The sequence below is a fragment of the Pipistrellus kuhlii genome, unplaced genomic scaffold (assembly GCF_014108245.1).
Source record: "Pipistrellus kuhlii isolate mPipKuh1 unplaced genomic scaffold, mPipKuh1.p scaffold_m20_p_1, whole genome shotgun sequence".
NCBI classification, from domain to species: domain Eukaryota; kingdom Metazoa; phylum Chordata; class Mammalia; order Chiroptera; family Vespertilionidae; genus Pipistrellus; species Pipistrellus kuhlii.
In genome coordinates, this window is record NW_023425404.1 from 141086507 (window position 1) to 141108370 (window position 21864).

Here is a 21864-nt window from a genome sequence, read left to right on the forward strand (position 1 = left end):
GCTCTGTTGACTAATGAGTTTGCCGAACACTGCCCTAGCTACCCAGTGCCCAGTTGTCTCATCCTGAGATCTTTCTCATCTTGGATTCTTCATTTAATCCTCTTTAGGGCCTTGTTTTTGTGGAGCAATCTTCTAATAGCTTACTGAGCATAGGAAAAAGTTTGGGGCCTTAATTGTCTAAAAATGTTTTTATTTCATCTTGATACTTAATTAAAAATTTGACTGGCTATAGAATTCTGTATTGAAAGTAGTTTTTCTTTAGTATTTGAAAAACATTTAACTATGGTCTTCTAGCTGTTGAGAAGTCTGAATCCAACCTAATTACCGACCTTTTGTATGTGACTTTTTTTCCTCTAAAGCTTTTTGTTCCACATGCCAAAGACTTCACTGATTGGCAGTCTGTCAACTTATGGGCTTTCCCTTATATGTTTCTCTATTGGGTACCCTTCCGTGGCCATGTCACAGAGGAAAATGTTCTTTGTTTATGGTAAGGGTATCTTTTGTATTAGAATAACAATTCTCTTACCACCTACCTCAACAAAATATTTCACAGGATGCTACCCAAACACATGAATAAATTATATGAAGGGAGAATGTGTTTCAGAAATATTGCAAAGAGCTTCAGACTGTCTGATTAATAAGCAGAACCTGGCTAGTATACGATGAAACTGCATAGGTCTTGTGTATTTTATCCCCTAGTCTCCTTGTAGTGGATTGTACTGCTGCCATCTTGTGGTCAGATAAAATTTTCAACAGCAGAATATTGCAGTAAAGATGGATGATGAAAGTATAATAGTTCTCTTATTCCATGTGCTTTAAAAATCTATCAAATACACATAATTATAAATGTTTTAGCACTGTTTGCTGGTGATTCAATTTACAATTTTAAAAAATGAATTTAAATTTAATTTGAAGGACAAAAAATGTCTCTGGATATTGGTCACCCTGATAATCCTTGATCTTACCACTAGCATTTCTTTGGTTATGCAATGTGTGTTTCCATTTCCTCCTCTGGAGAACAGGGGCAGCGGTCAGATGGAGGATGAGCAGGCGTGAAGGGATGCTCATGGCCCATTTTCAATACTAAGTGGTTTCGGTAATGTGGACTTAAAAATAATGCTTTGGAGAAATACACCATCCTCTCTAATTCCTCTAAAAGCCATTGGATGGAATACCATAGCAATGACTTCTCAGGGTGGAGAAACACCTCATAGCTCCCTGGAGGAGCAGCAGGACAGTACAGAGTCCACCAAACAGAAGAGTGGCTGTCTAGGCTCTCTTAGAAAACACATTTTAAAAAGTGCACACCTGGGCCTCTCAGGCATGGCTGAAAACTTTTGGGGGAACTTGAGGGTCTGCTGAATCAAGTGATGAAGGCTTAGATCGGGATGTGTTGAGTTGTTGTAGTGCTGGGGTGTTGATCTGTGAGTGCCTTGGGTTGGGCCTGGATGAGGCTGGTTGACCTATTTGGAAATGTCTTTTGTGTGAAGTGTATCCTTGGGCATGTGGAGGTATTAGTGATTTGAGAAAATGCTAAGTAACTGATTTACTATCTGAAAAATTTGAAGTTCTGAAAGTTTAAGGACTCTTGCCAAAAAGAGGTTTTAAAGCTAACACCTTAATTTTAATGGAGAAAGGGGAGGACAAGCCCTTCCCACCCAGAACAGGTAATCCAATTCCAGCCAGCAGCTATCTTTAAACAATGTGTCCATTTACACTTGAATGGCTACACCTTTTGATAGCCTAAGGGCAAGTTTAAATTGCTTCTCAATTCCCAGGGCAGAAAAAAAAACAAGGTTTAAAATTATTAGATTTTAAAATTTATTCTTAGAAGTGTAAAAGTTTATTAATTAAAAAACAACAACAACAACAAAAAATGAGATTGAAAAACCTGATGAACAATAATAGCTGTTCATTGTAATAGAGTCGGCTATATGGGAGGAGAGTGGACTGACTGTTCTGGGTGGCGGGGGGGGGGGGGGGGGGGGGGGGGGGGGGGGGGGGGGGGGGGGGGGAGGAGTGGTGGAGGGGGGGAGAGACTGAACATAAACTGTGCACCTATGGATGAGGACAATGGGGGGTGGGGAGGGGGCGGAGGGTGGGGTGGGAACCTGGTGGAGGGGGGAAGAAATGAGGAACCTTTGTAATAATATGAACAATAAGATTGATTTAAAAAAAAATAATAAAAATAAATAAATAAATAAATAAATAAATAAAAAGTGCACACCTGGGAAAGTGCACACCTAGAATGTGTGATCAGAGTTCATCTTCTTTGTTATTTTGATGAGTATTATTTAAAATAACTTTAAAAAATACTAATGATTATCCTGTTTGGTTATTCATTAGACTAAGATGACCAAACACATAAAGAGAACCTGGGCTAAAGGAGAAGTCAATGGCACAGAGATAAGATTCTTATTTGGTACTGCATATACACAGTCATTGGTATACCTTACTGTGGACATGCACATTAGGGAAAGTAACAAAATTACCCAGGTGAGATTCAGGAGATTTAGGAAAGCTGTCCAGCAGTTACATCCCACTCTGTTTAACTCCCTCTGGTTTCTAACCATCTTTCCAACTGATGCTGAGCTGTGCTGAGCTACAGGAAGTGCCTGCCACCCAGCTCTGGGGCCCATTGTGTCAGCTCAGAAATTCTGTGTAAGAGACAGAAGAATTCACACTCTTTTATTTAAAACTATGGATATATTAACCACAAAGAGAGAATGTTATGTGCCAAAGTGATATAGACCAGTAAAGAATATAAATCAACATAATGATTAGATATCTACCTTTAATTTGTAAAATCTGGAAAATATATATAAATATGTAATAACTAGAGGCCTGGTGCACAAAATTTATGCACAGGTAGGGGGAGGCTCCCTCAGCCCAGCCTGCACCCTCTCACAATCTGGGACCGCTGGCTCCTAACTGCTCACTAGCCTGCCTGCCTGATCACCCTAACCCCTCTACTGCTTGCCTGCCTGCCGGATAGCTCCTAACTGTTCACTTACCTGCCTGATTGCCCCTAACCACCTCTGCCTCGGCCCCTGCCACTGCAGCTTTGTCCAAAAGGTTGTTCAGCTGTCTATTCTAATTAGCATATTATGCTTTTATTATTATAGATGCTTTTGCAAATTATATTCTACAAATATAAGGCATTATGTTACAGCAATCCATATTACTTAAGTTATGATTCCAGGAAGTAAATCAACAAATTGGTAAAGTAGTTATCCACTACCTGACTTACCTTAATAAAGGCTGGATTTTATTACAGGCATACCTCAGAGATATTGTGTATTTAGTCTCAGGCCACTGCAATAAAGTGAAAGCTCAATAAATAGAGTCACAAATATTTTGGTTTTCCAGCACATATAAAAATTACATTTATACTATACTATAGTCTATTAAATGTGCAATAGCATTATGTCTAAAAAAACAATGTATATACTATGATTAAAAAATACTTTGTTGCTAACCATCATCTGAGCAGTCAGTGAGTATAATCTTCTGTTGGTGGAGGGTCTTGCCTTGATATTGATGGCTGCTGACTGATCAGGGTAATGGTTATTGAAAGTCGGGTTGGCTGTGGCATTTTCTTACAATGAGACAGCAATGAACCCCGGCCGATGTGGCTCAGTTGGTTGAGTGTTGTCTTGTGCACCGAAAGGTCGCCAGTTCCATTCCTGGTCAGGGCACATACAGGGCACATACCCAGGTTGCAAGTTCCATTCCCAGGCAGTGTATGTATGGGAGGCAACCAATTCTCTCTCTCTCTCTCTCTCTCTCTCTCTCTCTCTCTCTCTCTCTCTCTCTCTCTCTCCAGTAAAAACATTTTTTTTAAATGAGAGCCAATAATGAAGTTTGCCACATCAATTGACTCTTCTCTTGAAGTTTTAGAGGCCATTGAAGGGTTATTAATTGGCCTAATTTCAATATTGTTGTGTCTCAGGGAAGAGGGAGGTCCCAGAAGAGGGAGAGAAACTGGGGAAGAGCTGGTTGGTGGAGCAGTCAGGACACACAACATTTATCAACTAAGCTTGCCATCTTATGTGGATGCAGATCAAGACTTTCCCAAACAAGCACAATAGTAACATCAAGGATCACTGATCACTTATCACCGTATCAAATACAATAATAATGAAAAAGTTTAAAATGTTGGGAGAATTACCAAATGTGACACAGAGACATGAAGTGAGCAAATACTGTTGGAAATAGGGCACCATAGGCTTATTCAACACAAGGCTGCTGTGAGTCTTCAATTTGTAAAAAAACATACTATTTGGGAAGAGCAATAAAGTATTGTGCAGCAGACAAGGTATGCCTGTGTAGATCATTTATGGATATTAATAAATTAAATACATTTTAAATAAAATTTTTTTACTTTGACTTACATTTCCTACCCAGTAAACAAACCAACCCAAATTTTCATATGTAAACAAATACTTCTCACCAAGAAATAGATCATAACTTATCTGGTCTTCAGAGATTCAAGTAAAAACACTAAGTTATTTTTTTTAATGCATATATATCTGTTAATTTTTTCTAAGATTCTTATTAGGTTTGTCATATTTCCTTATATAATGAAGCAAAAAAGGGGTACCTAGATTGTGGGTTTTGTAGATAATATTCAAGACAGACAAATCTCCTAATATACTGAGGCACAATATCAAGCCAACAAGAAAAAAAATCCATAAAGGCCCATGAGCATATGATTCATTATGGATTAGTTCTGTTAAGTGTGCAGGTGAAATGGAAGACTGTCAAACCGGAGAAATCTAGCCTTACAAAACAAAATTAATTTCAGTTATGTTATTTAAGTTAGAAGAGTGTGAGGCTAAGAAAATTGGAAAACTGGAGGCTAAGAAAATAGTAGAATCATTTCTATTAATAAAAATTAAGATAAAAACCATGAAAAGATTTATAGATGAAATATTTAGTCATCAAATGAAAGAAACTATAAGAACTGGTAACAAAAGTATTTTTTTTAATCCATGTGTAATAAAGGAATGACTTTGATCTATAGAGAATTAGATGCAAATCTCTGTAATGTCATACATTAAAAAATACTACCACGTAGCTACTTCTCTTCAACCTCATATGGAAAACTAAAGAAAGAAAAATCTACTTCCCCTGCAGATCATGCTATTTATTTTTCTTCCTATTTTCCTAAAAGTGATCTTTTTCTTCCCCTCTTAGGAGCAGATGTTTAATGAGCTACTTACATGTGATGCACCCCATCTCCTACAAGATTTGGATACTTTCTTAGGGGAAAGAGAGTGGTTCATTGGTAACTCTGTGAGTATGTTTTACAGCTTAAAAAGTACAAGTGTGTGTGTGTATATATATATATATATATATATATATATATATATATATCTTCATTTATTTGTGAAGATAAACCAAAGATATAAAAACCTATTGGGGGGGGGGGGATTACTCATTAGGAGGGAGTAAGAGAGCAGAGATAAAAGCAAACATTTTTTTTGAATAAACATTTTTTGGTAGACTTAATTTTGAAATCAATAACTAAAATATTTTATATAATATATAACAATAATAACAAAAACATCTTTAAAAGCTATCACTGCAAAGCAAAGTGAAACAAATAAACCTGTGTCAGATTGAGGTATAGAGTATGTAAGTACCTATGTATTCTACTACTGAAGAACTACTTTGAAGAACAGAGCTTTAAGCCGGCCAGCATGGCTCAGTGGTTATGTGTAGACCTATGCACCAGGAGGTGACAGTTCAATTCCCAGTCAGGGCACATGCCCAAGTTGTGGGCTTGATCCCCAGTGTGGGGTGTGCAGGAGGCAGCTGATCAATGATTCTCTTTCATCATTGATGTTTCTATCTCTCTCGACCTCTCCCTTCCTCTCTGAAATCAATTAAAAAGAAAACTAAGAAAATATAAAGCTGCAGCTGATTTGTCTCAGTGGGTAGAGTAGGGGTGTCAAACTCAATCAGAGAAGGGGCCAAAATCTAAAATCCAGCCTAAATCGCGGGCCGAATGGTTTACTGAACAGTCATAAACTGTCATTGTGATGGAAACGCAGCGGAGTGCAGTGATGACAGCGCGGTGCGGGCCACATTGCAAGGCCTGACGGGACGGATTTGGCCCGAGGGCCTTGTGTTTGACACATGTGGGGTAGAGAGTCAGCTCAGACTGAATGGTCCTGGGTTTGATTCTGGTCAAGAGCATGTACCTCCGTTGCAGCCTCTATCCCAGCATGCAGAAGGCAACCAATTGATGTGCCTTTTTCTCATCAATGTTTCTCTATCTCTCCCTCTCCCTTCCACTCTCTAAAAATCAATAAAAAAAATATTCTCGGGTGAGCATTAACAAAAAAGAAATAGCATAATATGAAGAACACAGAAATTTGACTATATATGCTATTGAGAACCTTTCACTATGGGAGAAAGAAGATAGAGATGTAAGATCAATAAGGTTAAGTAAACATTCTATTTCTGAGTGTAAACTATATGCAACAGTATATACTCATGTTGTACTTTATCTTAAGATAAAGTATAAGAAAAATTCATTTAGTATCTCTTTTTCAACAATGACCAACACAGTTGTCCTGACCACCCCTAAGCCTGAGATTCTGGTCTTCAAATACTGACGGAACCAGGGCTTCTTGGAGAAAGGCTCATTCTCAGTTTGGGACAGGAAACGTAAAAGATTAACTGGGAATTCCTTGTCATACCAGAAGGAAATAAATTCTCAAAGCCAACAGGAGTTGTGTCCAAAGGTCTCAGAAGTCAACCTGAAGAGGCTCCTACTGGCCAAAGATAATTCAAGCTGCAGTAAGAATGTTAACTGCAATGGACTGAAACAAATCAGAATGAATGAATCCATGAGTATGATCACCACAACCAAACACACAGACACACACAGCCCCCGAAACCAAAGTTTCACTGGTTACTTTTAGAAGATGCTACAGAGCCAAATTATTATTATGAAATCAACAGAAAAGTGGGAGGTTTGAATAAAACCAGTTGTTGTATCTCAAGATAATAAAAATTGATGGCCAAATTTGTCTTCATAAAAAACATTTTAGTTAATAAATTAGGAGAGATTAAAATAAGATATCACTGCCCTAGCCAGTTTGGCTCAGTGGATAGAATGTGGGCCTGAAGACCAAAAGGTCCCGGGATCAATTCAGGTCAAGGGCACATACCTTGGTTGCAGGCTCCTCCTCGGTCCTGGTCAAGCCTCCTGCAGGAGGCAACCAATCAATGTGTTTCTCTCACATCGATTGTTCTTTCACTTTCTAAAAGAGCAATGGAAAAATACCCTTGGGTGAAGATTAACCAAAATAATAATAATAATAATAATAATAATGAAATATCATCATCGATGTTTCTCTGTCTCACCTTTTCCCTTCCACTCTTTCTAAAAAATCAACGGAAAAATATCCTCAGGTGAGGATTAACAACAACAATAAAAATAAAAAAGAAAAGAAAGCAAGCTACTAGTCCACATTTGAACTTCACTTTTTTGAGCCAAAGTAATGTCATCCAGATTCGTTTCTAGTCACAAAGGGGACAAGGATATAAAAAAAAGTATACAAAGGCAGGACCAGCCTGTCATCATCATGGTCAATCTTAGGATACCACTTATAGTCAGACACCTTTATTTTAAATCATCTGATGTGATACAATAAAATGTGTGTTAGCCAGAAATAGTAACTTGAAACTATGAACTCTAGCCTTGGCTGGGGAGCTCAGTTGGTTAGAGCATTATCCTGATATGCCAAGGTTTTGGGTTTGATCCTGGTTGGAACACTTTTAGGAACAATGAACTCATAAATAAGTGGAACAACAAAACGATGTTTCTTTCTCCCTCTCTAATATAAACTAGAGTCCTGGTGCATGAAATTTGTGCACTGGGGGGGGGGGGGGGGGCGGGGAGGGATGTCTCTCAGCCCTGCCTGTGCCCTCTCACAGTTTGGGAGCCCTTGGGAGATGTCCAACTGAAGGCTTAGGCCTGCTCCCTGATGGCTTAGCACTGCCATGGAGGTGGGAGAGGCTCCTGCCACTGCCACTGCACTCGCCAACCATGAGCCTGGCTTCTGGCTGAGTGGTGCTCCCCCTGTGGGAGTGCACTGGCCACCAGGGGGCAGCTCCTGCATTGAGCATGGTCATTGTGCATCGTAACAACTGGTCATTCCACCGTTTGGTCAATTTGCATATTAGCCTTTTATTATATAGGATACAAATTAAAAAACAAACAATAAATTCCGTAGGTATAACTTACACCCTATTCCTTTACATTCTGCATTGTAAAAGAACAAGGTAAACAAGGAGATGATCACACAAACCATGAAGTAAGGACATTGTATAGGACTAGTGTGGAATCCTAACTATTGCAGTGATTGAAAAAAAACGGTACAATTCTAAATTAAAGGGAGTTAAAGGACACAACCAGATAAAACGCATGGTCTTAAAATGGATTCTGCTTTGTCCTATGAAGAACATTTTGGAACAGATGGAAAAGTATTGATTGTGTATTAGATAAGATGAAAATATAGTCAGAGAGATGAAGATTAATCAAGTTATAAGAGTATGTACTATAAGATCTCATCTTTCTAAAAATGCACATACACACACAGAATACCACCTTATATACAGGAGTTAATATTAGTACCCTCTGAGTGTTGGGAATATGGTGTTATCTGTAATTTTCTATCATACACACGTTATTGGACCTTGAATGCCAGATTCTTGAGTTTCAATTTCATAGAAAGGAGCACTGAACTCAGTACAAGATCAAGCAGATGGAGTTTATTGAAAAGAGTTTGTGCACAAGGGATTTGATCAGAAAAAGAGAAGTTCTTGTAGATGGTTAGTTTGGCATGGATGCAAGACTTGAGAATGAGGATGTGGTCAGTTGTCCCACAAAGGTCATCTGGTGGCAGTTGATCCTGGGGTAGTCAGAGAATGTTTTTTGTTTAAAACATTTTTTAAAAAATATTTTATTGATATTTTACAGAGAGGAGGAAGGGAGAGAGATAGAGAGCTAGAAACATCGATGAGAAACATCGACCAGCTGCCTCTTGCACACCCCCTACTGAGGATGTGCCCGCAACCAATGTACATGCCCTTGACAGGAATTGAACCCAGGACCTTTCAGTCCGCAGACCGACGCTCTACCTCTGAGCCAAACCAGTTTTGGCTGTTTAAAACATATTTTTACTGACTTCAGAGAGCAAGGGAAAGGGAGAGAGAGCTGGAAACCAATGATGAGAGAGATGCACGGCTCCCTACTGGGCATGTGCCCTGACTGGGAATTGAACGTGACCTCCTGGTTCATAGGTTGATGCCCAACCATTGAGCCACACCCACCGGGCCACAGGATGTTTTCCGTGGTCAGTGGGCCCATAATAATGCTTGTACAAACATTCCGGTTACCATGTACTTGACAAAACAAAAATTTTGCAGAATATGATGTTAAGAAATGATGTTATCGCCATACAATCATTCCTTTAAGGATGTGGTTAGGTTAATTTTAACTACAGAATTTTACTGAAACCAGGAAGTCATAGTCAGGCCTGTTAGATGGAGTTTATGTGTGACCCCTATACTGTCTCACACACATTCCACTTTTGTAATAACAAAAGATTACTTTGAATTTAAAAAAAACCTATTTTTTAGATTAAGAAGTTATGCCTTTTACATTGATGTGGAAATTTCTGTTTCTTTTCAATCAGGTAACTTGGGCAGATTTCTACTGGGAAATTTGCAGCACGACCCTTTTGGCCTTGAAAGCTGACTTGTTGGACATCCATCCCAGGCTGGTGGCATTACGGAAGAAAGTCCAGGCCATCCCTGCCATTGCTGACTGGATACAACGAAGGCCCCACACCAGACTCTAGGGGTTCCTGCTGCCTCCGACTTTGCTGTTCGCTCCCACCAGATAAGAAGCTACACCAGCCTGTCTCCCCTCCCCCACTACATCAAGACTCCCATTTGCCATATTCTGTTTGAAAAGGAAAAAAAAGGACATTTAGTTGTCAGTATCCATAGCCCCACCCTCCACCCCTCCACCTCCCGACAAGAATACTTAGAATACTTATAACTGAGAAAAAATAGTTTAAGACCTCACCTTGCACCAGTTCTGTCATGCATTAATTTTGGCCACAATAGCTTATTAAATAACACATTCCCCCTGAAAATGGTTTGGATTTCAGTTACCATGGTAACTGTGAGTAACTGCATTAAGTATAAACCCTGTTGCTAGCTCTTTAGCCTGCAAATTTCTATGTAAAAAAGATGCACAGCAGGACCATGACCAATGATGTCACTTCATTCAGTCTGTTAATGGTTGGTCCCTGCACATCTGTGTGTTATGCACCCACAGACAATAAAGTATTGTTTATTGGCTGCTTGTTTCTCTGTGATAAACCATTTTACAAAAGTGGGTAATTGAATAAGGGAACTCACTAATAACGATGAAAATGAAATATAGTGGCAACCATACTTTGGTAAAAACTGCTGTTTAAATTTTAACCCTGCTAAGTCTGGCTCCTGCCTGATTAGACACGGAATACTTACCTCAGCTTCTAGGTGGAGACCTGGAGGCTAAGGCAATTTTCCCTTGCCTGGGACTAGGACCACAGGAGATTGATTCCCACTGACTCAGTAGCTTCAGTGATAGAAACTGTAGAAAACCTTTAGAGACTAACCGCTGAGCTCTGCTTCTGTGTTGTCGGCTATCGCAAGATAGGGCCACATTCCAATGTCCAGCAGGATGTGACTAGCAACGACCCTGCGGGCTGACCTGTCTTTAGAACATATTCTTTAGGATTTAGAATTTAGAACAAAGGAAAATTCCTGTGGTTTGAACCTTTAAAAGGGACTGCCTACCCCTGAAACGGTGCAGTCGTGTGGAGACCACCTGCGTGTGGTGCTCCCGCAGCTGTCCTGGCCAGATATTTCAATAAACCCTTGCCTGCTTTTTTAAATTAATCAGCAGCCTCGGGTGGTCTTATTTTGAACCCAGGTTTTGACTCCACAACAGAAAATGCAATAAAGAAATGAAAGTGAAACGGAATTTTTGGACTGGAACTGGATTCTTTGTCCGCTGGAATCGAAGAATGAATCCACGAATAGAGGCTAGTATAGCAAAGGCATTTATTATATAGCAGAGAGATTTATTGACAAACAAGTACAGACTCCCACGTGGGGAGCGGGAGGACGGAAGGGTCCCACCGGCTTCCTGTTTTCATGGTTTGTAAAGGCTGCAGTTCCTGTGTCCTGACATCCCCTGATTGGTCAATATTTTCTTCCAAATTGGTTACTATAGTGACTTCTGAGGCTCTCCTCCCTCATTGTCACCCTTTCTTCCTTCTTCATTTTGTAAATATAGACCTTTCTTGGCTACTTCCAGTTCCCTTGTCTTATGAATATAGCTGTTACTGGCTCCCTTGTCTTATGGAAATGCAACTGCACCAGGCTTCCTTGTGTTATAGAAATGTACCTCCTCCCAGTCTGCAGCCCTGTGTGTGTGTTTTTTTTTTTCCCCATGGACCCCAATTCTAAACATTTCCCAAACTTGCCTATGTTCCCCTAAACTTCCTGTTTCAAAAATGATAATGCTGGGGTGAAATTCAAACTAAACATAAATGGAAAGAGCTGATTGTGAGAATGTTGACACTAATGCAGTTCAAGAGGCTGATATGCAGCCACAACTTGGTGAAGGCACACTTACCAACATAAATGAGGAAAGGAGCTGTGACAAAGATGATATCCTGGCTTGGCTGGTTTGGCTTAGCGGGTAGAGCATCTGCACATAAACTGAAGGGTCACAGGTTCGATTCTGGTCAAGGGCGGTCAATCACCCACCCCAATGGATGTGTCTCTCTCACATTGATGTTTCTGTCTCTCCCTTTCCCTTCCATTCTCTCTAAAAATCAATGGAAAATATATCCTTCGGTGAGGACTCACAACAACAAAAAGATATCACAGGGAAGGTGAAACTGGTGTAAAACTTCCTATTAAAAGAACAGAGATCAAAAGAATGAGAATATAAGCCACAGAGTAGGAGAAATTATTTGCAAGACCTATCTGATAAAGGACTATTTTCTAAAATATACAAAGAACTCTTAAAGATCAACAATAAAAAAAACCCCAATTACAAAATGGACAAAAGACCTGAGCAGACACCTCACCAAAGATATACAGATGACAAATAAGTGTATGAAAATATACTCAATATCATATATATCTGGGGAACTGCAAATTAAAAACAAGATACCAGACAAAACTGGTTTGGCTCAATGAATAGAGAGCATCGGCCTGCAGACTGAAAGGTCCCAGGTTCGATTCTGGTCAAGGGCATGTAATGTGGTTGCAGGCACATCCCCAGAAGGATGTGTGCAAGAGGCAGCTGATTGATGTTTCTCTCTCATCGATGTTTCTAACTCTCTATCCCTCTTCCTTCCTCTCTGTAAAATATCAATAAAATATATTAAAAACAAAACAAGGTACCAATACATACCCGTTAGAATGGCAAAAATTCAAAACACTGATAACACCAAATGCTGGCAAGAATGTGGAGCAACAGGAACTTTCATTCACTACCGATAGGAATGCAAAATGGTACTCTTTGATATTTACTCAAAAGAGCTGAAAACTCATGTCAAAACAAGAACTTACACTTAGATTTTTGTGGCAGCTTTATTGATAATTCCCAAATTTGGAAGCAACCACAGTGTCTATAAGTAGGTGACTGAATAAACTTTGGCACATCCAAACAAGGGAATACTATCCAGCACTAAGGAAAAATGAGCCATCAAGCCATGAAAAGACACGGGAGGAAACGTAAATGCACATGAAGTGAAAGCAGCCAATAGAAAATGACTGCACACTTGCGCTCTCCCTCTGAGCACGCCTGTGCCTTCCCCTTCCCCCGTGTCCCTCCAGGCCTGCATCCTTTGCCTTTTTCTCTCTAAGCTCCGAGGGCCATTCTGCCGCCTCTGTAAGTCTGCCCCCTGAGCCTCCATGGCCCAGGTGACTCACTTCTACTACCTCTGTAACTTTCTAAATAAACTTTATAATTTGGGAAAAACAAACAAGATAAAAGGACTGCATGCTATATGATTCCAGCTATTTAATGTTCTGGAAAAGGCAAAACTATGAAGACAGTGAAAAGATCAATGGTTTTCAGGGGCTAAGGATGACAGAGGGATGGATAGGTAAGGTACTGAGGATTTCTAGAACAGTAAAACTATTCTGTATGATAATTTTTTAAATTTTTTTTTAATTGATTTTTTACCGAGAGGAAGAGAGAAGAAGAGTTAGAAACATCCATGAGAATCATGGATCAGCTGCCTCTTGCACACCCCCTACTGGGGATGTGCCCACAACCAAGGTACATGCCCTTGACTGGAATAGAACCTGGGACCTTTCAGTCCGCAGGCCTACGCTTTATCCATTGAGTTAAACCGGTTTCAACTGTATGGTACTTTAATAGTGGATTTCCTTGTCAAACTATCAAATGTACAATACCAAAAATAAACCCTAATATAAACTATGGTCTTTGAGCGGTTATGTTGTGTCAATGTAGGTTCATATATCATAACTGATATACCATTGTGGTGCTGGATGTTGACAGTGGGGGAGGCTGTGCCTGTGTTGGGGAAGGGGTATGGTAACTGTACTTTCTGCTCAATTTTGCTGTGAACCCAAAACTCCTCTAAAAAGGTATTAAAATAATGCTTGCAAGTTACACAAAATGGTACTGTTCAAACTCCTCATACTTATAGAAATAAAACTTTCTCAATGTTTCTAATACTTTATAGTGTACTAAAAATAGTTTTGCTACTTATTTCACTTGCTTATACATTTAGAACCAATGTTTTTAATGTGTTCACAAAATTTTTTAAATGTCATGAAATCATCACTTTCCCAATGACTAAGATTTTGCAAATTTCAACTTGATGTCATTTTTACAGCCCCATACTATCATAGAAAAGCAAGAAGTCTGTGTTTATACACACACACACACACACACACACACACACACACACACATACAATTGTTGAAATAGAAGCCTTCCAAAGAACTGTATTTAATATGATTGCTCCTAACATCCTTTTTAACCATGTACTATTGGAACATAAAAATGGGGTTCAACTTACAGGTCAATATTAATATTGGGTTACATTTCAGTATGTCATGTTGCACAGAAACAAACTAATGAAATACATGGTCTACACTTGAAATACAGGGCAGCAGAAGGAAATGTAGCTGAGCAGTCACAGGGACAGGAAGAAAGGAACAGGGAAGCCTAGCTTAACATACTCTTAAGGGGCTTCTTCCCTCCCAGCAATGTCCCATGAAATGGGAGAATGTTAAATGCTTTGTACATTACTAAGGACTACACATGAAAACAAAATGTATATTCTTATACAGTCAATGGCTGTGAATAAATGATAATAGGTTATTGGTGAATCTCATTGCAAAGTACTCGTCACCAAGGCAGTTTAAATAAAGTATATTTTACAAAATAATTTTACATAATAGTCTAGATCAGCGTTTTTCAACCGCTGTTCCGCGGCACAGGATGTTGCCTGGTGTGCTGTAGGTGCAGACAAGACAAGAATTTTATAATTTTTCACTATTTTGTTTACTTAATATTTCATAATAAAGTAATTATAAAATACTTTCTTTGTGTTTATTTGATTCCTATTCAAGAGAATTACTTTATATATAGTCAATATAGGCACAGAGTTAAGTTTTTTAACATTTTCTAATGGTGGTGTGCCTCATGATTTTTTTCATGAAACAAGTGTGCCTTTGCCCAAAGAAGGTTGAAAAACACTGGTCTAGATAATACAGGCAATAACTCTTCCTCCCTCTTAAAATGTTCATTTTCTTGCATGTGATTTCATTCTGATAAGCTTTAATAAAAAATAAATTTCATAAAAAATGCTTACCTAAAATTATAAAAATTCAAAATAAATGATCAGTCTCACTTGTTTACACATATTCAGTCTATTCAAATAAATGAATCACAGCAGGTTTCGAAGTATTTCATCTCAATCAGCATCACCTTAACCTTTCAGGTCATCATTTTTTTGCTGAAGGACAATACATTTTATTATCCCATCTGCAACCCAAAGTAAATATCTCCTCACTGAGCAAGTGAGAGAATATGAATGATTCAGAGCAGAAATTGAATTGCATATTATAATCAGAAAAAAAAACACGTACTTTGGTAAGAGTTAAAAAAACCAATTTAATTTCATGAACTATTTAAGGGTCTCACTTAAGGTCACGCAAATAGTAACCAAATCTCTTGATAACTTCTATTAACCAATATACAATAACACCAATAACTGGGAACAATATTAATGTTTCAATATCAGTACCTTCTAGCATCAATTTAAGACTATAGGCGTCAGGAATATAATTGTGAAAACATATAAAGTGTAGGTCTTTCCATCTTTGCGTGACATACTAAAAAAGGCTGCTTCAGTTGGTCAAGATATTACTCCAATAACCATGGCCTCATATACTCCCTTTACTAATTAATGGGTTGTATTTACTGACATCAGCCAAATGAAGGCACTCATGAGAACAGATCCCTACGTAATAAATTCGTTTATTAAGAAACAGACAATATATGCCGGGACTGGTTTGGCTCAATGGATAGAGCGTTGGCTTGGGGACTGAAAGGTCCCGGGTTCGATTCCGGTCAAGGGCATGTACCTTGGTTGCAGGCACATCCCCAGTAGGGGGTGTGCAAGAGGCAGCTGATCGATGACTCTCTCTCATCGATGTTTCTAACTATCTCTCTCCCTTCCTCTCTGTACAAAATCAATAAAATATATTAAAAAAAAAAAAAAGAAACAGACAATATAAAGCACGTAATATGACCTAATTTGTGCTCAATATTTTTGTTTTTAAGGGTAAAGATAGGGTTAAAAACTATTAAAAAGGGTGTGAAATGCAACTTAAGATCACAAATATTTTTATTAAGCCCCAGACATAATAAAGCATTACAGGGAGAACCCAACTACTACATTTCATTGAAGATAAAAATATGGTTTTAACAACAAAAGAAATAGCCTCTTAATGAAGATACATTAATACAAAAAAGTTATGAGAAATCTATTGTAATATTTTAAAAGGTAATATTCTTAAAAAATTGACAAAGTAATTTGGGTACTGTGACGCAGGAGGAGACAGTAATATTTTCCGATTCCTTTTAGTCCCCATACTAAAATAAACGGAATATCTTTAATATACCATCAAAACTTTGAGCCATGAGTTTTCAGAGTCCACAATATCTGAAAAATCACTATCAGAGTTTCATTAGCCTTCTAACTACAGAGGACTGTATTACCCTAGCATCTTAGCAAGTCAGGATGCCTGTAAAGTATAATCTCCAATTAACAAATCTTTGATTTATAAATAACTTTATTTATAATGGTATTTACATAATAAAAACAAAACACATGAAACTCACAAGTTATACAAAAAAAATTTATGTGTAATAAAAACAGCAATATAGACTGACAGGCAAAATTTTAAAGAAAGACTTAATAAAGAGTTAAATATCAAGTAGACAACTTTACTTCTAAGTTTCACTTTGTCACCCACACTGAATTGGAATTGAAAAATGGCTCTCTTCAGGAGGTCCTGTACTGGAATTTCTGGAACCTGGTAAATCATACTTTATAAGAAGGTAAAGGTAATGACCTATTTCCATGCAGTACTAATGCTTCCTTAACATGAAGTCATATTCAGTCTGCTTTTAAGTGAGATAGCCTGTTAATCTGTTCTGCCAGGCTAGAAAAAAATGTCACCAACATTTTGCTGATGTGTGGAGATATGGCAGAATAACTACTATTTAGAGAGTAAAAAGAACTGGAGCAGAAATGACTGGGCAACAGTTTCAAGAGAAGCAAAAGCCAGGAGAGGGAAATCAATGAAAACATGCACAGGAATGGGCAGAGTAATATATGCACAATTAACGCAGTTGGGAAATGAACAGAAGGAATTAATTATTCCATGGAGCAAGGTAAGGGCTTCTTTAGATACTATTCACTGGAAAACAACTTAGTGCCTAGCCAAATGTATTTGTTTTAACAGAAGTAGTTGGGAGGACCTGGGGTGTCAGTATATGGAATGCCACCTTTAAATTCAGGTTGAGTTCTTGTTGACAGTGGTGAACATCTGCTTCAAATAGCAATAAAATGAAAGCTATATAATCTATACAGCTGTATTTTTTAAACCTAACGTAATAAAAAAAGAACTTCAAATAAGACAAGCAAAAACAAGACATAAGCATTGTCAAATAAGGCACATGTAAAAATCTACACACATTATCCAGTGAAAGACAATATATATATATTTGGAGGTAGAAATAATTACAAAAATACTGACATTTCTAAAGCATTAGCATATTTGTTACAAACAATCACCAACTAATCCCCATTCAGAAAACTGTTTTGTAAAATGATTATTCAACATCTTTACGACTACATATTTGTGGCTTTTATTGAAACTTTATATGTGAGCTTCGGGAGAATTCAGTTAGTGGCAAAAAAGTTGTCCATACTATGAGAAATGTAATATGGAAATTATAAAAAGTTACAAATGTTCACAAACCCCATGGTCATCATAATGTAAATGTCCTTGAATGCACCAAGTTGATATTTCCTCATCGATCAGGAATTCACAATTCTTATTTCATAGGCCCATTGACGTTTTAAGTAATGTGGCTATATCTGCTGGCATGCTCCCTTCGTCTCCTGCAGGTTAGAAAGTGGCATTAAGAGTTTAATACTTTTTAATATTTCATAAAATATATTCTTTCTCTCCAATTTTTGCTACTCTGGTGAATTCCTAATCATCTTTCAAGGCCCCGTTTGCTTCAGTGGCATTTTCTGTTAAAATATTTCCAAATATGTCTGGATGGTGTGGCTCAGTGATTAAGTATCCATCCATAAACCAGTCACAGTTATATTCTATGTCAGGGCACATCATCAATGTTTCCATCTCTCCCTCCCTCTCCATTTCCTTTCTGCTCTCTGAAATTAATAAAAATGTATTTAAAAAATCTCTTCGAATTCCTCTGTACATTAGAGCTGCTTCCTCTGTGCTCATGCTCCTATTGACAGTATGGCATCACAGACTATGTTGCTGATTTAATATCCTATCTAATAAAAAAGTAATATATGCAATATACAAATTAACCATCACTCTACTACACCCACAAATCACGCCCACAAGCCAATCAGGAGTGAGTATGCAACTTAACACAATCAAGATGGCTGTGGCCATGGAGAGAGCAGGAAGCTTGGGTTTCCTTGGTAATGGAGGAAGCCAAGCTTTCCACACAGCCTGGCTGGCCTAAGCCTCTACTCAAGGCTACAAAGTTTCAATTATAGAAGATAAATAAATCCCAGATACCGGGGCCTCCACTTGGGTTGCCGGGGGGCGTGGCCAGCCTGCAAACCACCCAGGCCCCCGCACTGGCTGCCCCACGGAAACCCCCACCCTGATCTGGGACACCCTTCAGGGTAAACCAGCTGGCCCCACCATGCCCCATGCCTCTATCCTATCTAATAAGAGAGAAATATGCAGACAGAGCATCACTCCAACACACTAGATGGCTGTCACCATGTAGACACAAGATGGCCACCACAAGAGGAGGGCAGTTGGGAGGGACCAGGCCTGCAAGGGAGAACAGTTGGGGGTGATCAAGCCTGCAGGGGAGGGCAGTTGGGGGTGACCAGGTCGGCAGAGGAGGAAAGTTGGGGGCGACCGGGCCAGTAGGAATGGGCAGTGTGTGTGTGTGTGTGTGTGTGTGTGTGTGTGTGTGTGTGTGTGTATGGGGGGGGGGGGGTGGAGATGATGGACCAGGCCTGCAGGGGAGGGCAGTTAGGAGCAAACAGACGACAGTGGAGCAGTGAGGCATCAATCAGACGGCAGGAGTGGTTAGGGAGTGATTAGGCTGGCAGGCAGAAGCAGTCAGGGGCAATCAGGAAGGCAGGCATGTGAACAGTTGGGAGCCAGCAGTCCTGGATTGTGAGAGGAATCCCAAATTGAAAAGGGTGCAGGCTGGGCTGAAGGACACCCCCCCACCCGTATGGTAATACATTTCAGTGCAGTAATTTGATAGTTTATTGAAGCTGTAGGTTAATAAGATAAACCTTTATCATAATAAAACATTTTAACTAAGCCAGTATTTATTCTGAGCAGTGGAACAGTCTAAAAAATTCTAGTGTTTGTGCTATTGTAGAAAGGTGAAACAATCCAAATATAATGATCCCAGTGTGGGACTGGGCCTCAACAAGCAGTCCAACATTCCCCTCACAATCCAGAACAGCTGGCTTCCAACTGCTAGCCTGCCTGCCTTCCTGATTGCCCCTAACCGCTTCTGCCTGCCAGCCTGATCACCCCCTAACCACTTCCCTGCCGCTTAATTGATGCCTAACTGCTCCCCCGCCACCTGTTTGCCCACAACTTCTCTCCTATGCTGGCTTGATCGCCCCCAATGGCCCTCCCTTGCAGGCCTGGTCCCTCCCAACTATCCTCCCCTGTTGGCCATCTTGTGTCCACATAAGAGCAGGATCTTTGACCACATGGGGGAAGCCATCTTCTGTATTGGAGTGATGGTCAATCTGCACATTACTCTTTTATTAGGTAGGATAGAGGCCTGGTGCATGGATAGAGGCCAGCTAGTTTGCCCTGAAGGGTGGCCCGGATCAGGGTGGGGCTCCCTTAGGGTGTGGGGCGGCCTGAGCGAGGGGCCTATGGTGATTTGGAGGCCTTGGTATCTGGGATATATTTACTTTTTACAATTGAAACTTTTGAGCCAAGCCTCCTGCTCACTCCATGGCGGCAGCTGTTTTTGTTTGGATTTGTTCAGCTTCATAATTGATACTTTGTAGCCTTGGAGGCTTAGGCCAGCAAGGGCAGGCGGAAAGCTTGGCTTCCACAGTTGCCGAGGAAACACCTCCCTCCTGCTCTCTGTGGCTGTAGCCATCTTGGTTGGATTTATTTGCATACTCGCTCACATTGGCTGGTGGGTGTGGCTTGTGGAGCAAATTGATGGTTAATTTGGATATTACTCTTTTTATTAGGTAGGATTATAGATACAATTTTAATTTATTTCTGGAATGTTTTGGTGTCAGAGATAAGGAATAGAATAGACAGAATTTTCCAAAATCAAAGTGTTATTTTACATCAATTCTGGCAAAATTATCTTAGTTATTGTTGTACTTTTGAAATGAGTATCTTTCTTTTCTCCTACACCATCCCTACACTGTATGCCAGTTAAGTACACCAGATCATCTTTGTTACCCTTTTGTATTGCTAATTTGTTGTATTTCCATATAAATAAATACTGAAGTTTCTGCTAATAAACAACTTACCTTCATCTACTGTGGTCATATCTTGCTCTAGTTTCAATTTCTGTTGGTTAATTTTTAGCATAGACTCTTCAATCGTTCCTTGGCTTATTAATTTTATAACTAGTACTTCTCTAAATAATAAAACATATGTCCATTGGTTAATAAATATAAAATGTTTGAACTATAAATCATCTTAGAGTTCTATAAGAACATTTTTAAAAATGTGTAACAAATATGTACATAACTTTGTACTTTAAGTATAATAGTACTGGGTTTACAACAAACAGTTCTGGGTTCAGATAGGTAATACCATTTTAAAAAGGAACATGCTTTAATTATTAGATTCTAAGAAATAATTATATAGGAGGTTTGAACCCCACAATAGGTACTGATCCCTATTTGGTTTATAAATGAATATATCAAAATGTCTTGGAAATACTGTCAAATACTCCACAAAGAAAACACTGTCTGCTGTTTATATGTGAAAGTAGAGTTGAAGTGTAGGTATTTTTTCACCTCTACATTTGGTCCTATGACCAATGTCAATATTAACATCACCTAAACTATCTACAACTCAAAGAATCTATTTCCTAAGAGTAATTGGGTAGCAAAAGTATGTATATTACCAAGTCTATCTAATTCTTAAATTGTCTAAAAAGCAAGTATTTTTAATTATAAATCATTTCAAAGGCACTGGCTCATTGATAATACCACCTTTTTATTAGGTACAGAACTATTTGTGTTGGGGTGAGAGGCTATTTTGTTTTAAAAACTAGAAATTGAATAGGTTACACAGTGAAGTTCATATTCAACACTGCTGCTATAAAATACATCAGCAGCCATGCTTTGATAAAAAATATTCAAACTAAGTCAGGACAGCTGACAGACTATATTCTCATAGTCCATACACAATAAACTTGCATTTTATTAAAAAAATAAATTTCAACTGAAAATACTTACTTTGTCTGGCCTACCCTATGGCATCTATCTTCTGCTTGTTTATCATTATAAGGGTTACAGTCAATATCGTGAAGTATAACAACATTTGCTGAAGTCAGGTTTATTCCTAAGCCACCAGCTTTTGTTGACAGCAGAAATACAAAGATATCCATATCGGTATTATACTCATCAATTAAATGAATCCTGTAGGATAAATATATTAGGTTATATCTCACCCAAAGGTATAAAACTGAAATGAAAAGAATCACATCACATGAAAAATAAAATTGAAGATGTAAATGCATGGTTTTTGTATTATAGCTACATTACCTGCAACTATATTATTGAAAGATCTTCCCAATTCATCAACTTCTTTTCTATAACATTTATCTCTACTAATTCTTACTTAATTCAACTATTCAGATTTGATTAATTCCTGAAGCACTATTTTGTCCTTTGTTTAATGGTTCTGGCTTCTCTGAATTCTACATAAGGCTTTTCAATCTTTTACCTTCTCCAAAGTCTGTCAATTGCTACCTACTAGTAGACA

At 38.7% G+C, this 21864-nt stretch overlaps 2 protein-coding genes across 8 annotated transcripts in view; one reads left to right on the plus strand and one right to left on the minus strand.

The window, feature by feature from the left end:
* HPGDS (hematopoietic prostaglandin D synthase) overlaps positions 1-10387 on the plus strand; it is a 31868-nt gene extending 21481 nt beyond the window's left edge. The window contains exons 5-6 of the mRNA XM_036411390.2: positions 5200-5298; positions 9717-10387. Coding sequence (XP_036267283.1) covers positions 5200-5298; positions 9717-9881 — 264 coding nt within the window. The 3' untranslated portion in view covers positions 9882-10387. The remainder of the gene's footprint in view (positions 1-5199; positions 5299-9716) is intronic.
* Positions 10388-15965: 5578 nt separating this feature from the next.
* Positions 15966-21864, minus strand: part of SMARCAD1 (SWI/SNF-related, matrix-associated actin-dependent regulator of chromatin, subfamily a, containing DEAD/H box 1) — a 97281-nt gene continuing 91382 nt past the window's right edge. For all 7 annotated transcript variants that reach the window (XM_036411231.2, XM_045570738.1, XM_036411223.2 and 4 more), the window contains 3 exons: positions 21336-21518; positions 20397-20506; positions 15966-17768 (listed from right to left, as the gene is read on the minus strand). In XM_036411231.2, coding sequence (XP_036267124.1) covers positions 17707-17768; positions 20397-20506; positions 21336-21518 — 355 coding nt within the window. In that variant the 3' untranslated portion in view covers positions 15966-17706. The remainder of the gene's footprint in view (positions 17769-20396; positions 20507-21335; positions 21519-21864) is intronic.